The sequence below is a fragment of the Periplaneta americana genome, chromosome 1 (assembly GCF_040183065.1).
Source record: "Periplaneta americana isolate PAMFEO1 chromosome 1, P.americana_PAMFEO1_priV1, whole genome shotgun sequence".
Classification (NCBI taxonomy): Eukaryota; Metazoa; Arthropoda; class Insecta; order Blattodea; family Blattidae; genus Periplaneta; species Periplaneta americana.
In genome coordinates, this window is record NC_091117.1 from 9,011,657 (window position 1) to 9,028,003 (window position 16,347).

Genomic DNA, 16,347 nt, shown 5'->3' on the forward strand with positions numbered 1-16,347 from the left:
GTCTTGTTTCTTTTCCTCTTTATTCTGTATGATTCTTCCTTTTTTCTATTTATTTCTCTCTTTCCTTCTCTGGTTCATCTCCGCTTTGGTCTTTTCCGTATTTTCTATCTCCTTCCTTTTGTTTCCTTCTCTTTCCTTTTCATCATCCTTTTGCTTTTCTATTTCTTTCCTACCTTTCCATCTTTATCTAATTTTTCCTTCCTGTCTTTCTCCTTCTTTTAAACTCCTATTCATTCCTCTGGTTAGTATTCATCACCACTTCATCGATGCCCGCACGTCTTCAGATATGGCGAAATTCTCGTGACGTGGAGTGAGTACGACATCTCTACTCAGCTTTGGACATCACATTAACAACACACACATCCAGGCCCTGGGCAGGATTGGAACTCCCGACCGTGGCTTCCACACTGCACCACAGCTGCCGCGTACAGTACCCCAGGGAGAACAGAATCTGCATCTCCCTTCTCTTTCTAGACTCGAGGTACTGGCCGAGATGCGATGCGCGGATTTCTTCTCTCGTAGTCGCTGAGAACGTTTTGGCGGCGTAAGAAATCCAGCGCCAACGTGATTACAAAGACTGGGCTGGGAGAGATTGGGCGGAAGAGCCTCCTGTACGGAATACTTCCCCCAGGAGAGAAGAGAAACGCGAATTCCTGATTCTCAATTCAGATTCCAAGTATCGGTGTCTGCTCGATCGAAATAATGTGCAAACCAACTTCTTGAAGAGACTTCTGTTGAATCATCCATTTCCTAAAGTACACATGACGACTGAGCTAGAAGTTCTCATATACTGGGACGGCGCTTTCTTATAATGGCTCAACAGATCCTCGAAGACAGAGATCAAATAGATAAACGGTTGCATAAGTTTTAGTGTTTTCTTTTCTGAGCAGTGATTAACAAGGGAAGTAAGAAATGAATACAAAATGCTTCCTATCTCATAGCTTATTATAAATAGACTAGCCGTACCCGTGCGCTCCGCTGCACCCGTTAAAAATAAATATAAAGTAATTACGTAATTAAAATAGGACATTTGATCCAGGGAACATTCGTGTTTGATAGAAGGATAAATCGTTTAATATGTTACTTAATTTAAATTGCATCCAAATATTTAAAATGCGATCATTTTGGTCCAGAGAGCAATCATTTGGTGCAATGACAATTCCTTTAACAGGTTTCTTAATTGTTATTACATGCAGCCATAGTTTAATGAAGATTGACATATCATTTAGTTTTAATGTGTAAACTTTATATTACTTGCTATATGTTTCCATTGAATTATGGTAATAACTTAATTTTAACCCTTGTTTTCTACGTCTTCAGTAAATGGCGCTTGGCCCACTATGGTTCTGAACCCTTCAAATAACTTAAATAGTGATACAGCATATGTAGTGATATGTAATTATATTTCTTTCTTTCGAAAATGTAAGAATTCACGATCTCCTATGTACCATTGCCATGGAATGAATAAATGTGTTTTTCTTCCTACTCAAAAATGTTATATTTTGCACAAAGGATTTATTGCAGGAACAACAACGCTATAATCTGAGGCGGCGGTGAAAATGTATTGTATTGTTATTTTAAAAGTCTTGCATATCCTTTAATCGATATTACTTCATACAAACAGAAATATTCCCTCTAGGCTATGTTTGATAGCTTTCGATTGTTGTTGACCAAGGCCCCTTATAGACGAAATCATTTGTTTTTTATTTCATTACAGCTCCTTAGATGACGTTGTTTTATAAATTTTAAAACTCATTTATCTCGTTAAATATCAGTACTATCAAAAAAACGTTTATGTAACATTTTTCACAAAAATTAATAATAAGGGAGATATTTCGATTTATTTAATTCAAGCCCCCTTATAACCCCCCTTTTAAATAAAGTATTTTGAATGCCATATAGCCTAAAATCTAAGTTACAACGAACTTAATTTATATTCCAATTTTCATATAAATCAGTTCAACCATTATCGCGTGAAAAGGTAACAAACATCCATATAGACAGACATACAAACAAAAATTTCAAAAAAGCTTTTTTCGGTTTCAGGATGGTTAATTATACATGTCAACACCAATTATTTTTGGAAAATCGAAAATTACCACAAAAATTTCGGCTACAGATTTATTATTAGTATAGATATAGATAAGGAAAATGTGTTTTTAATTTTTGAATATCGTACAGTAACTGAGAAAATAATAAATGAATATAGAAATGTGTTCAATATTCTGAACATAAAGCAACGGGAAAAATAACAAATTAATAGAGAAATACACTTTCAATATACAGTAACAGAAAAATAATAAATTAATACAGAAATACCTTTTAAATACTTCAATATACACTGGGCTGAAAATAAATGCCGAGTCGAAGTCGCTATCGATTTGAAATATTATCGTGTTACGAGGACTTTGCTTAGGAAACAATAGAAATAGAGATATACAGAAGGCTTTGCATTCAATTTTCAGTTCTGCAGCTGTATTTATAGTAACATTTTTATATTATTTATAATTATAATGAAATTGATGTATTTTTTTGTTAATACAATGTGAAACATAACTGGCCGTATATATCGATTGTAACAATCACAACATTCATGGATAATAAGGAAGGCTGTGAAATACCATATGAACTGCAGTTTCACTATTTTCATGTAGCATTCTTATTAATCTTGTAAAATAAAAGTATGTGAATAATTTAAGATCAATTCATATTAAATAATAACTTGAACATATTATAAAAGGTTTATTTACATGTTTAAAAAAAATAATGATGTCAGAAAAATAGCTTTCCGCCTCGCCATGTTTGCTAAAGTCCTCGGAAAACGATATAATTTCGTATCGGCATTTCTTTTGCAACCCAGTGTACACATAGTAACAGAGAAAATAACAATGAACAAAGAAATGTGTTTAATATCTAAATCTAAAATAACAAAAAAAAAAATAAAGGAAATGAAGGCTTGAAACATTTGAACATAGAGTAAAGATAAAATAACAAGTGAATAGAGAAATGCGTTTTAAATATTTCAACATGCCGTTCAGAAAAAATACGCGTACTTAATAAATTACTAGAGATACGCGTTTTCAATATTTGAACGCTGAGAGAAAGGAAATAAAAGATGAATAGAGAAGTGGATTTTAAATATCTGAACATACAGTACAGTAACAGATAAAATAATAAATGAATAGAGATATACGTTTTAAATAATTGAACGTTTAGAAACAGAAAAAATCAATAGAGAAATGCGTTTTAAATATTTGAACAAGGCCTACAGCAACAGATAAAATAAAATATGAATGCATAAATGCTTCTCATATCTGAAGAGTGAGTAACAGAGAAAATAATAAATGATTATAGCAATGCGTTAACGTCTGAACACACAATAACTGAAGAAAAAAATGAAACAAACTCATTTTGTTCTGGTCGTAAATTTACAGACAATATATAAAACTGCAAAAATGCATTTCGTATTTGTTATTTTATGTTATGTTACATGTTTTATAACTTATATTATAACCGTATTATTATTTTATACAAGTGTAGACTTGTATTTATGTTTCAATGCGAATTTATACTGGCGAATGTACTTATGTACATGCAATAATTGTATTCTAATGTACAAAATATTGCGTACTACATTTGTAAACAAATTAATGGGACTTTTATAGTCAGTTGAATGTTTTTAGTATAGACTATAACCAATTTTATGCAATCATATATTTTACAACAATTGTACACTTGTAAAATTGTAACACTAATTTGTATTCATTGGAGTGTATAATGTAACCAGATTCTGTTTTACACAAGTGTACACTTGTAAACTTTTTAAAGGGAAGTTTAAAGGTTCTATCTGACAAATACTCAAATTTTAATTTTTGCAGTATATGACTAATTGATATTAATTTGCTTAATTTGATATTTGTTTTATTAAAATATTGCAATATTTGATATACCATTATTTAACACATTTTAAAACCATTAGCTTATTTCTACGAGATACCGTATGAATATATATATATATTATTCTGCTTAATTTTATCTTTGATTCATTATATTTTTCGAATATGTAGTATTTTTAAATGTGTTTTTTTTATATTTTTTTAATTTTTATGGTTAAGTAAAGTTTATTTTAAACGCGTTTTACTCAAAGGTGATTGTTTTAAGGAGGAAGGTACACCATTGGCGTGAAAAATTTTAGTGAAATTAATTTTTTTTATATCTCAGCTACTATAAAAGCTAAATGAACAAAACTTTTCATGCTTAATATACACACATTACAATTTATAAAACACTTTTCAGAATATTAAAATAGCTAATAATTACCTGTAAAAATGATATCAAATTTGCATTTTTTACAATCGTATTTACAAAATAAAATATACAATTAATTAAACACATACGAAAACAAAAAACAAAAAAACAAAAAACCAAGATTACAACCTCATTCAAGAAATTAAATTACAACATCGCATACAGAACAAATAACACTCCACAAAAACATCTCAACACACAACCAAAGAAATACAACCACGCAGGCGTATACAAACTCAAATGTAACACCTGCAACAACTTCTACATAGGACAGACAAGCAGATCGTTTCAAACACGTTACAAAGAACACATCACAGCCATAACAAAATTACAAAACACCTCCACATATGCAGAACACATCACAAATGCTAACCACACCCACAGAGACATCAACACAGACATGGAAATACTGCACATCCAACCAAAAAGCCAGAAACTCAACACACTAGAACAATATGAAATATACAGACACACGAAAACACACCCTAATGAAATTCTCAACACACAACTCAATTTCAGAACACACACACTCTTTGACTCTACACTATACCACAGGAACACACCCTCACAGGAAACAGAACAAGTGGCGCCAAGACCAACAACGGCCAGTTCTGAGGATGACCCATAATTGGTCGAAAGATGTAAACAAGGTACGATAGAATTTAACACAGGAAAGTCTTATCATACATATTCCGAAGTGGTAGTGTTAAAAGTTGCGTAATCAAGATGTATAATTAATTAAATATCATATTTCATAAAATTTAATATTGAAGGTAACGATTAAGAAAAAAATTTCCTGAAGGAATAGGGAAAAGATCCTAGACTATGTTGATGATGTAATCTTTGAAACATTCCAGTAAAAGTATTATACAGATGTTCTGGTCACGAGACATAATCATATACTGTACTTTTTTTTCAGGATTTACTTCCAAACATCTCTTTAGGCCTACTTGCTTCAAGTAAAATTTCCGTGTTTTCCCTAATCGTTTGTGGATTTTCTCCTAACATATTCACGTCATCCTCATAGACAAGAAGCTGATGTAACCCGTTCAATTCCAAACCCTCTCTGTTTTCCTGGACTTCCCTTGTAGTAGGTTTTATTAAAGATAAAGTTTGTAAAAACAGTGCCTCAAAATCTTGTTTAGATCTCTATAACAGTTTTTAGTAACTTTCGACCAAACTTCATGAAATTAACATTGTTGAGATTTGCTTCTCATCTTGATGGTAGTTCATATTGAGCGGAGTGTTAATACAAGTCTGTGTTTTATTCTCAGGGGCTGCGGGAAGAGATCGGGGCCTTGCAGCGGCGTATCAAGGAATTGGAGGCGCAGAACCGAGCGTTGGCTTCTGTGTTGGTGCAGCAGCTGCACCAGGGTTCGGTGGAGGCCCTCGGCAAGGTGCCGCTGGGCGGTGCTGGGGACGAGCCCTTCATCTCACACAATGTAAGCCTTCTCAATCAATCACCGCTACTGCAGAGGAGCTTCTAAAAGCCGGCTGTTCACATACGACGAGGCTATTGGGGTGGAAGCTGTCCAAGGGCGATAAAAAGGTCCGGATTGTCCATTTCAGCGCTAGGAAGTTCATACTGAAACTGTTCTAAGAGAAGAATATTTGAAATTTCTCGCCTTTTTCATTGAAACTTGCATTTTTTTCTGTGTGCTGAAAGGATATGTATAAAATATATAATCTAATATTACTTACTTCCTTATTTACTTATTTACTTACTTACTTACTTATTTACTTGTTTACTTACTTATTTACTTACTTATTTTCTTATTTACTTACTTATTTACTTGCTTATTTACTTATTTACTTATCTACTTACTTACTTGTTATTTACTTATTTACTTACTTATTTACTTGTTTATTTACTTATTTACTTACTTATTTACTTACTTACTTACTTACTTGCTTACTTATTTACTCGTTTACTTACTTATTTACTTACTTGCTTATTTACTTATTTACTTACTTACTTATCTACTTATTTACTTGCTTATTTACTTATTTACTTACTTATTTACTTATTTACTTACTTATTTACTTACTTATTTACTTACTTACTTACTTATTTACTTATTTATTTACTTACTTATTTACTTGCTTATTTACTTACTTACTCATTTACTTACTTATTTACTTATTTACTTGCTTATTTACTTATTTACTTACTTACTTGTTTATTTACTTATTTACTTACTTATTTACTTGTTTACTTACTTATTTACTTATTTACTTACTTATTTACTTATTTACTTAATTACTTGCTTATTTACTTATTTACTTGTTTACTTACTTATTTACTTATTTACTTACTTATTTACTTACTTAGTTACTTATTTACTTGTTTATTTACTTATTTACTTACTTATTTACTTGTTTACTTACTTATTTACTTATTTACTTACTTATTTATCTACTTACTTGCTTATTTACTTATTTACTTACTTATTTACTTGTTTACTTATTTACTTACTTACTTATTTACTTACTTATTTACTTACTTATTTACTTACTTACTTACTTATTTACTTACTTACTCATTTACTTACTTATTTACTTACTTACTTGCCTATTTACTTATTTACCTACTCTTTACTTGCTTCAAGTAAAATTTCCGCGTTTTCCCTAATCGTTTGTGGATTTTCTCCTAGCATATTCACGTCATCTCTGTTATCCTGAACTTTCCTAATGGCATATTCTAGAGCAAAGTTAAAAAGTAAAGGTGATAGTGCATCTCCTTGCTTTAGCCCGCAGTGAATTGGAAAAGCATAAGATAGAAACTGACCTATACGGACTCTACTGTACATTTCACTGAGACACATTTTAATTAATCGAACTAGTTTCTTGGAATTAGGGTTTAAAAATGGGTACCCAAATATGGTAATTATTCCCCCGTTTGTAACTATTTATAAAAATTATACAGGGTGAACCATAAGTAATGTCATTAATTTCAAAGAGGTATTCTTTGAGATATTTCAAAGAAAGTTTAATACAATTTTGCTCATTTTTACTTCCTTTTCGAGATAAAAATAATTGTTTTATGCGAAAAATTTAATAGCGTATTTTGGAAAAGCTACTGAATTAATTTCCAATATGTCCAGTCAATTTAAAAGAGCAGTGTATAATTATAATAAATTTTTATTGTTAGTAAAATAACGTCTACAAAATACTAATTCTTCCCTGAAGGAGTAAAAACTCGAAGAATGAAGATAATTATTTGACACAAAGTGGGTAAGGAAATAAAAAAAAAACTTGAGGATAAATTGATTTAAAAAAATACTATTTCAATTTTAACAAATTAACTCATACAAATACATACATATTAAACCAATAGGCCTATACATTCTTTAAAAATTAAATTCCTAACGCTATTTTTGAATTTGTTGACTCTAGAAATTTTCCAGAGCTAAGAATTGTGCTCGTGAAACACTTTGGTTCCTCTAGTCTTATAAAATCGAGTCTTTTAGATTGATTGTCCTTTGAATATGCAGAAATTTGATCCGAACAAATGTAGCCCTTCGTTCTGTAAAGAAATTTTAAAATGTTATATTTGTTTAGTCAAATTTCTGCACATTTAAAGGACAAAACTAAAATTCTTTAAAGTATTTATTATCATACTACTCTGCTCTCTTAAATTGACTGAGGATATTGGGAATTAAATCAATGGCTTTCCGAAAACACGCTATGAAAAAACGACGAAATTACAGTACCTGGCCATATTATTGTAATCACTCACATTTTTACTATACTTTACATATTACTTCCTCATTTGAACTCTGGTTTCCTTTCTTAAGCAGAATTCACATTACATATTTAATTTTTAAACAATATTAAGTATAATTACAATTATAACAATGTTAATTCAATAAATATTGATAAACAACCAACCACACCTCATTTTTACAGAAATTTCAGTATTTCGTACGACCTCCTTTGGCTTTAATTACAGCTTCAATTCTCTTTGGCATGCTTACAATACACTTCTGTATTATTTCCTGGATCCTCTCATTGTGATTCCAAACATGTATCAGCCTTTCAATAAGTCGAACTCTGGTAGTAATTAATTATTTTGTCATCTCTCTTTTTATGAGTGCCCAGACGTTCTCAATGGGATTCAAGTCCGGTGAGTTTCCTGGCCATGGCAAAAGTGGAATGTTTTTAGAAGCCAGAAACGTTTTGACTCTCCTAGCAGTGTGGCAAGATGCACCATCTTGCATAAAAATACATTTCTCACAATTTGGGAACCATTCGTTCAGCTGAGGGATAAGCCTATTTTCCAATACCTGGATATATTGATCTTGTTTCATTGTTCCCTGACAATGTAGAGTCGTCCTGAACCTTTACCTGATATCACAGACCATATTATGACTGATATTGGGTGTTTAACTGTGTTAACCAGGCATCCAGGAGCAAAATCTTCTCCCTTTCGTCGACAAATGTAATGAGGAAGTAATATATAAAGTATAGTAAAAATGTGAGTGATTATAATAATGTGGCCAGGTACTGTATATTAAACATTTTCTTCGAAATATCTCAAAGAATAACCCCCTGTAATTAATGACTTTACTTACGGTTCACCCTGTATAACTCAGGCAGTTTTTTTTTCTATTTGAAATTTATCATTAGATTCATAAGAAAGTTATTATTGCATATTCTTCATCTCGTACAAAATGTAACATAACATTTCAATTATTGTTCTTAAAATATTAAGAAAGGACATTTCCTGTGCATTTGTGCAGAAATTAATGAATAAATAAATAATAATTACGTGTCTTTGAAGTTTACTTTTTAACTTCGCTGTAGAGTATGCCATTAGGAAAGTCCAGGATAACAGAGAGGGTTTGGAATTGAACGGGTTGCATCAGCTTCTTGTCTATGCGGATGACGTGAATATGTTAGGAGAAAATCCACAAACGATTAGGGAAAACACGGGAATTTTACTGGAAGCAAGTAAAGACAAAGTATATGATTATGTCTCGTGACGAGAATATTGTACGAAATGGAAATATAAAAATTGGAAATTTATCCTTTGAAGAGGTGGAGAAGTTCAAATATCTTGGAGCAACAGTAACAAATATAAATGACACTCGGGAGGAAATTAAACACAAAATAAATATGGGAAATGCCTGTTATTATTCGGTTGAGAAGCTTTTATCATCCAGTCTGCTATCAAAAAATCTGAAAGTTAGAATTTATAAAACAGTTATATTACCGGTTGTTCTGTATGGTTGTGAAACTTGGACTCTCACTTTGAGAGAGGAACATAGGTTAAGGGTGTTTGAGAATAAGGTGCTTAGGAAAATATTTGGGGCTAAGAGGGATGAAGTTACAGGAGAATGGAGAAAGTTACACAACACAGAACTGCACGCATTGTATTCTTCACCTGACATAATTAGAAACATTAAATCCAGACTTTTGAGATGGGCAGGGCATGTAGCACTTACGGGCGAATCCAGAAATGCATATAGAGAGTTAGTTGGGAGGCCGGAGGGAAAAAGACCTTTGAGGAGGCCGAGACGTAGATGGGAAGATAATATTAAAATGGATTTGAGGGAGGTGGGATATGATGATAGAGACTGGATTAATCTTGCTCAGGATAGGGACCAATGGCGGGCTTATGTGAGGGCGGCAATGAACCTCCGGGTTCCTTAAAAGCCAGTAAGTAAGTCTTTGAAGTAATCCGCCACTGATAAATGGAGCAAGCCTGTCTATAAAATTCTGGTCCAAGAATCGTTTAAGTGTCTTATTATTTTGAAAATATCACTGCACATAAATTAGAGAGCATCCTGTTTGCAAACTACGTATCAAATCTCTATAACATAAAACTTGAGTCGCTGAATGCATTTCAACTGTTTTCATCGAGTGTCATGTAACGGAAATGGAGCTGGCTTATTGATTACAGCTAGAGCGTAGAGGCCGCGTGCAAGAATCCGAAGCACACATCGATGTGGTGCCCGAAGATTAGGGCTCGAGCTATTATGTAAATCGGTGTAATTAGCAGCAGCAACGGGGGAGCCCGATGATAATCTAATACAATCCAACATTCTGCTCGAAACGAGAATTTGTTTCTGAATTCCTTCCCAAAGGATATCACGAACGATTGTTAATTGTTTACGTCACGGCCCCGATACATGCACAGCCGAGTTCCTCGTGTTTGTTGCCATGTTCTCTGATTTCAAGTCCCTCGTGGATTGCTTTTGTTGCAGGGGGCCGTGAGATAGATGTTGGAAACGTTTTATGCCGTATGCAGTTCAGAGGATGTATTTTGGCGTTGCTAAATAATATTATATTTTCATGTAAATACCAGTTTTCTGTAACTGATACCGAAAAACCTGTTTTTGACATGATTTCTCACACATTAAAGGATAAGATTGAGAGAAGACACTGAACAACTAAAGTAAATGAAAGTACAATATATTTGAAAACCAAAATTAAGACATAAAAAATAATAAAGTCTGAAGATGATGCCCAGAAGTAAGTCAATTAATATTTTGCCTGTGTTCCATAATGTCTGTTCATGTATGTAGAAAGATTTCTTGTAAACTGCTTGACGTATTTTGTTCATAATACGAGTACAATATTCACAAATCAAATTCGTCCAGGAATCATTTACATTAAATTATTATTATTATGTTATTATTACTACTACTCCAGATATAACATTACCTTATTTAAAGACCTGTCTTTGAAACTTCAACAAAATGAAGTTTATCCGAAACTTGACCTATGATGTTTATAGTTTTTCCTTACAAGGAATATTTTCAATCAATAAAAATCATAACTGTTGCCTAGAATAATAATAATTTTGCCACAGATTCTCACCCTTTCTATTTTGCTTCTGTATGTTGCTGCCTTTCTCGTAATTCCAACGTTGTTATTTTTACGTTTCAGCTTTATTTATCTATTTATTTATTTATTTATTTATCTATTTATTTATTTATCTACTTATTTATGTATTTATTTATGTATTTATTTATTTATTCACTTACTTGTTTATTTATTTATTTATTTATCTACTTATTTATGTATTTATTTATGTATTTATTTATTCACTTGTTTATTTATTTATTTATCTACTTATTTATGTATTTATTTATTTATTCACTTGTTTATTTATTTATTTATTTATCTACTTATTTATGTATTTATTTATGTATTTATTTATTTATTCACTTACTTGTTTATTTATTTATTTATTTACATACATATATATTAATTTATTCACTTATTTACTTATTTATTCATTCATTTATTTATTTATTTATTTATTTATTTATTTATTCGCTTATTTGTTTATTTATTATTCACTTATTTGTTTATTTATTTACTTATTTATTTATTTATTTATTTATTTATTTATAAACTTATTTATTTGTTTCTTTGTTTCTTTATTTGTTTCTTTATTTGTTAGTTATATTTTTATTTATTTGTTTTATTGTTTGCTTATTTATTTCTTTATTTACTAATTTATTTACTTATTTATTTACTTCTTTATTTATTTACTTATTTATTTGTTTGCTTGTTCAGTTATTTGTTTATTTATTTGCTTGTTTGTTTAGTTATTTGTTTTTTTTTATTTATTCATTTATTCATTCTTTTATTCATTTATTTATTTTAATATATTTTTATTTATTTATTTATTTATCTATTTATTTATTTATCTATTTATTTATTTATTTATTTATGTATTTTTATTTATTTATTTTTATTTATTTATTTATCTATTTATTTATTTATTTATTTATTTATTTATCTATTTATTTATTTATCTATTTATTTATTTATTTATTTATCTATTTATTTATTTATTTTTATTTATTTATCTATTTATTTATTTATTTATTTATTTATTTATTTATTTATTTATTTTTACAGTAAAGTGTGCTTCAATATATTTTATGAAGCATTATTATGCATAGTAATATCACAGTCTAGTATATACAGTCACGAAGCTCAATACGTAGTAAATATGCATCCATAGATAGTTGCTATCCACTAGGATCGCTAATATCGCCTCATTACAGACAATGCGAAATAGTACCGGCACAGTCTATTGTTCCTAGCACCCTCACAACTCAACCTTCGTGACTGTATATACTAGACTGTGGTATTACAAAATCGTCGAAGCATTTTGAATAATTGGTACATTCACTGAAACCTTCAAAACACCGTATGCTACAACTTTCACTTGTTTCTAAAATGCTCTTATAAAATCAATACTTACTTGACATCTGTAAACTTCTAAAACGAAACTCAAAGAGAAGTACGTTAGGTTCATTTTCATATCGTATCTATACACTTGAGACGTCAGAATATACTGCATTCATTTTTGTTTTTATTCTATTTATTAAAGCGATAATCTACAGCAAGTGGCAAATAATAATAATAATAATAATAATAATAATAATAATAATAATAATTTGAACTTGATCTTGTGGTCGCTTAAGAATACTTTCATGAAAGTTCAACAAACTGATCGATTTTTCTCCAGCTCATGTCAGAAACTTCCTGATTGGCAATGACACAGACAAGCGTGTGAGTTGGCAGTCGGGCTGAAAGCATCATACATATCCCGCTCCGTGCGGTTCGATATGGATTCCTGAGTTCGTTGCACCTGTAAAGCCATAAAAAATGTATATTCTTTCTAAACTCTTACTTTTTAACCACTAGCGAAATTGCGGTGAACGGTGAATTATTGAAGACTACCGGTTTTCAAAACACAAGAAGAACAGTGTACTCAGTTTGACTTCATCTAAAACTTCACATTCAACCCATCGGAATTCTACGCCTGCTGGATTTGTAGCGCACGAAGCGGTTGTGAGAAAGGGTTTTTCTTCGGGTATATAACTTTGGATTTAATTCAAAATCTGTCATTGCTACGCTATCGCAACTACCACTGCTACTATACATCGGCGCAGCTCAGTAGACTAAGGCGCTTGCTTTCTGATCCGGAGTTGCGCCCGGGCGCGGGTTCGATCCCCGCTTGGGCTAATTACCTGGTTGGGTTTTTTCTTACTGTATGTTTCTCCCAACCGTAAGACGAATGTCAGGTAATCTATGGCGAATCCTCGGCCTCATATAGCTATCACCAATCCCATCGACGATAAATTCAAAATTCAAATTCAAATTTATTTACAATTTACATTTGAATTGAATACATATGAATAGATATCCGAAATGAGCATATGCTCGTGCTCGGGTACAGTCCAGTAGTCTACATAAATTTTACAGGGTTCAAATAATAATGCTGATGATATAAATAATAGTAACAACAATAATAATAATAATAATAATTATAATAATAATAATAATAATAATAATACTTACTTACAAATGGCTTTTAAGGAACCCGAAGGTTCATTGCTGCCCTCACATAAGCCCGCCATCTGTCCCTATCCTGTGCAAGATTAATCCAGTCTCTATCATCATATCCCACCTCCCTCAAATCCATTTTAATATTATCCTCCCATCTACGTCTCGACCTCCCCAAAGGTCTTTTTCCCTCCGGTCTCCCAATTATTGTAGGGATTCGTAACAAGCTGTTTTTTACGGTGATGGGTTGTTAGCCCTTCGCCCAACCCCCAAGCTGGAGGACCACCCCTTATCGGCTGTCCACGACTGCTTATTCAATATATTCGCAGCTACCCTCCATATCTGAAGGCCGTCTCCTCTATCCGCAACCTGAGGACGCGCCATGCCGTGGTGATAGGGACCCACAATAAATAATAATAATAATAATAATAATAATAATAATAATAATAATAATCCTGACAGAAATTATACAGAGATTGTAATACAAAATAATTCATTAATAATAATAGTAATAGTAATAATAATAATAATAATAATAATAATAATACTTACAAATGGCTTTTAAGGAACCCGAAGGTTCATTGCTGCCCTCACATAAGCCCGCCATCGGTCCCTATCCTGTGCAAGATTAATCCAGTCTCTATCATCATATCCCACCTCTCTCAAATCCATTTTAATATTATCCTCCCATCTACGTCTCGACCTCCCCAAAGGTCTTTTTCCCTCCGATCTCCCAATTATTGTAGGGATTCGTAACAAGCTGTTTTTTACGGTGATGGGTTGTTAGCCCTTCGCCCAACCCCCAAGCTGGAGGACCACCCCTTATCGGCTGTCCACGACTGCTTATTCAATATATTCGCAGCTACCCTCCATATCTGGAGGCCGTCTCCTCTATCCGCAACCTGAGGACGCGCCATGCCGTGGTGATAGGGACCCACAATAAATAATAATAATAATAATAATAATAATAATAATAATCCTGACAGAAATTATACAGAGATTGTAATACAAAATAATTCATTAATAATAATAGTAATAGTAATAATAATAATAATAATAATAATACTTACAAATGGCTTTTAAGGAACCCGAAGGTTCATTGCTGCCCTCACATAAGCCCGCCATCTGTCCCTATCCTGTGCAAGATTAATCCAGTCTCTATCATCATATCCCACCTCCCTCAAATCCATTTTAATATTATCCTCCCATCTACGTCTCGACCTCCCCAAAGGTCTTTTTCCCTCCGGTCTCCCAATTATTGTAGGGATTCGTAACAAGCTGTTTTTTACGGTGATGGGTTGTTAGCCCTTCGCCCAACCCCCAAGCTGGAGGACCACCCCTTATCGGCTGTCCACGACTGCTTATTCAATATATTCGCAGCTACCCTCCATATCTGGAGGCCGTCTCCTCTATCCGCAACCTGAGGACGCGCCATGCCGTGGTGATAGGGACCCACAATACATAATAATAATAATAATAATAATAATAATAATAATAATAATAATAATAATAATAATAATAATAATAATCCTGACAGAAATGATACAGAGACTAATACAAAATAATTAATTAATAATAATAATAATAATAATAATAATAATAATAATAATAATAATAATAATAATAATAGTGATAAAACAAAAATATTTACAATAATAAAATAAATACTAAGACGGATAAAATAAAATATAAAACCACTAGCGAGAGTTAACACAACTTAAATAAGCATATAATAACCGGAAAAAATAATTAACTCGAAAATCAACAGAAAAGTTCGTTGTATCGCAGACGACAGCAACCGCGGTATTGACATTGTGTTGTGCATTATTGGTAGTAGGGGGGAACTGAAAGTCTACGTAACTGCCGTTCTCTTCTAATCTTCTCGTAAAATCATGGGAAGTTAATGCTGCAAAAACAAAATGTCTACGAGTCAAACTGTTCATTATTACCAGGATAAATACAAATAATACTGAAATATATTAATCGAGTTTCAGTTATAGATCTCTCCTTTTGTGCAAGAGGTGTCATATCAAAATATTTTATGAATGGCGGGGAAAATATAAATTTCAAGAACTTTCTTGTGACAAGTACAATCAAGTGTATCTGTGGCGATGCTAAGAAATAATTTATTGGAGATATACACTGTTATTAATTAAGAAAATGATTTATTTGTATTTATTACAATGTTTTATCTTATAGGTTACATGCATCAAATAAATACAATAAAAATTAGTACCTTATAATGCTAGTAACACTTAAAAAAATAATAATAATAACCGAATAGTTGATACAGCGTCGTAAAATAACCAACTACAAAAGTATTACTACCGCTATTTTTACTAGTGTCCCGCGCCGTGGCGTCGTGGTCTAAGGCATCCTGCCTAGGACTCGCGTTACGGAATGCGCGCTGGTTCGAGTCCTCATGGGGGAAGAAATTTTCTCATGAAATTTCGGACAGTGTATGGGACCGGTGCCCACCCAGCATCGTTATGCACTTGGGGAGCTACGATAGGTACCGAAATCCGGTTGCGAATGCCAGCTATAACGGCTGGGGGGATCATCGTGCTAACCACACGATACCTCCATTCTGGTTGGATGATCGTCTACCTCTGCTTCGGCATATGGGCGTGAGGCCAGCAGCCGGCTGGTCGGTCTAGGCCCTTCACGGGCTGTAGCACCACGGATTATTATTATTTTTACTAGTACTATTACTACTAATATTTC

At 32.1% G+C, this 16,347-nt stretch overlaps 1 protein-coding gene across 2 annotated transcripts in view; it reads left to right on the forward strand.

Annotated features, from left to right (window-relative positions):
- Positions 1–16,347, forward strand: part of LOC138703851 (serine-rich adhesin for platelets-like) — a 1,430,840-nt gene that overhangs the window by 1,385,250 nt on the left and 29,243 nt on the right. For both annotated transcript variants that reach the window (XM_069832070.1, XM_069832076.1), the window contains one exon: positions 5,583–5,750. In XM_069832070.1, the coding sequence (XP_069688171.1) occupies positions 5,583–5,750 (168 nt within the window). The remainder of the gene's footprint in view (positions 1–5,582; positions 5,751–16,347) is intronic.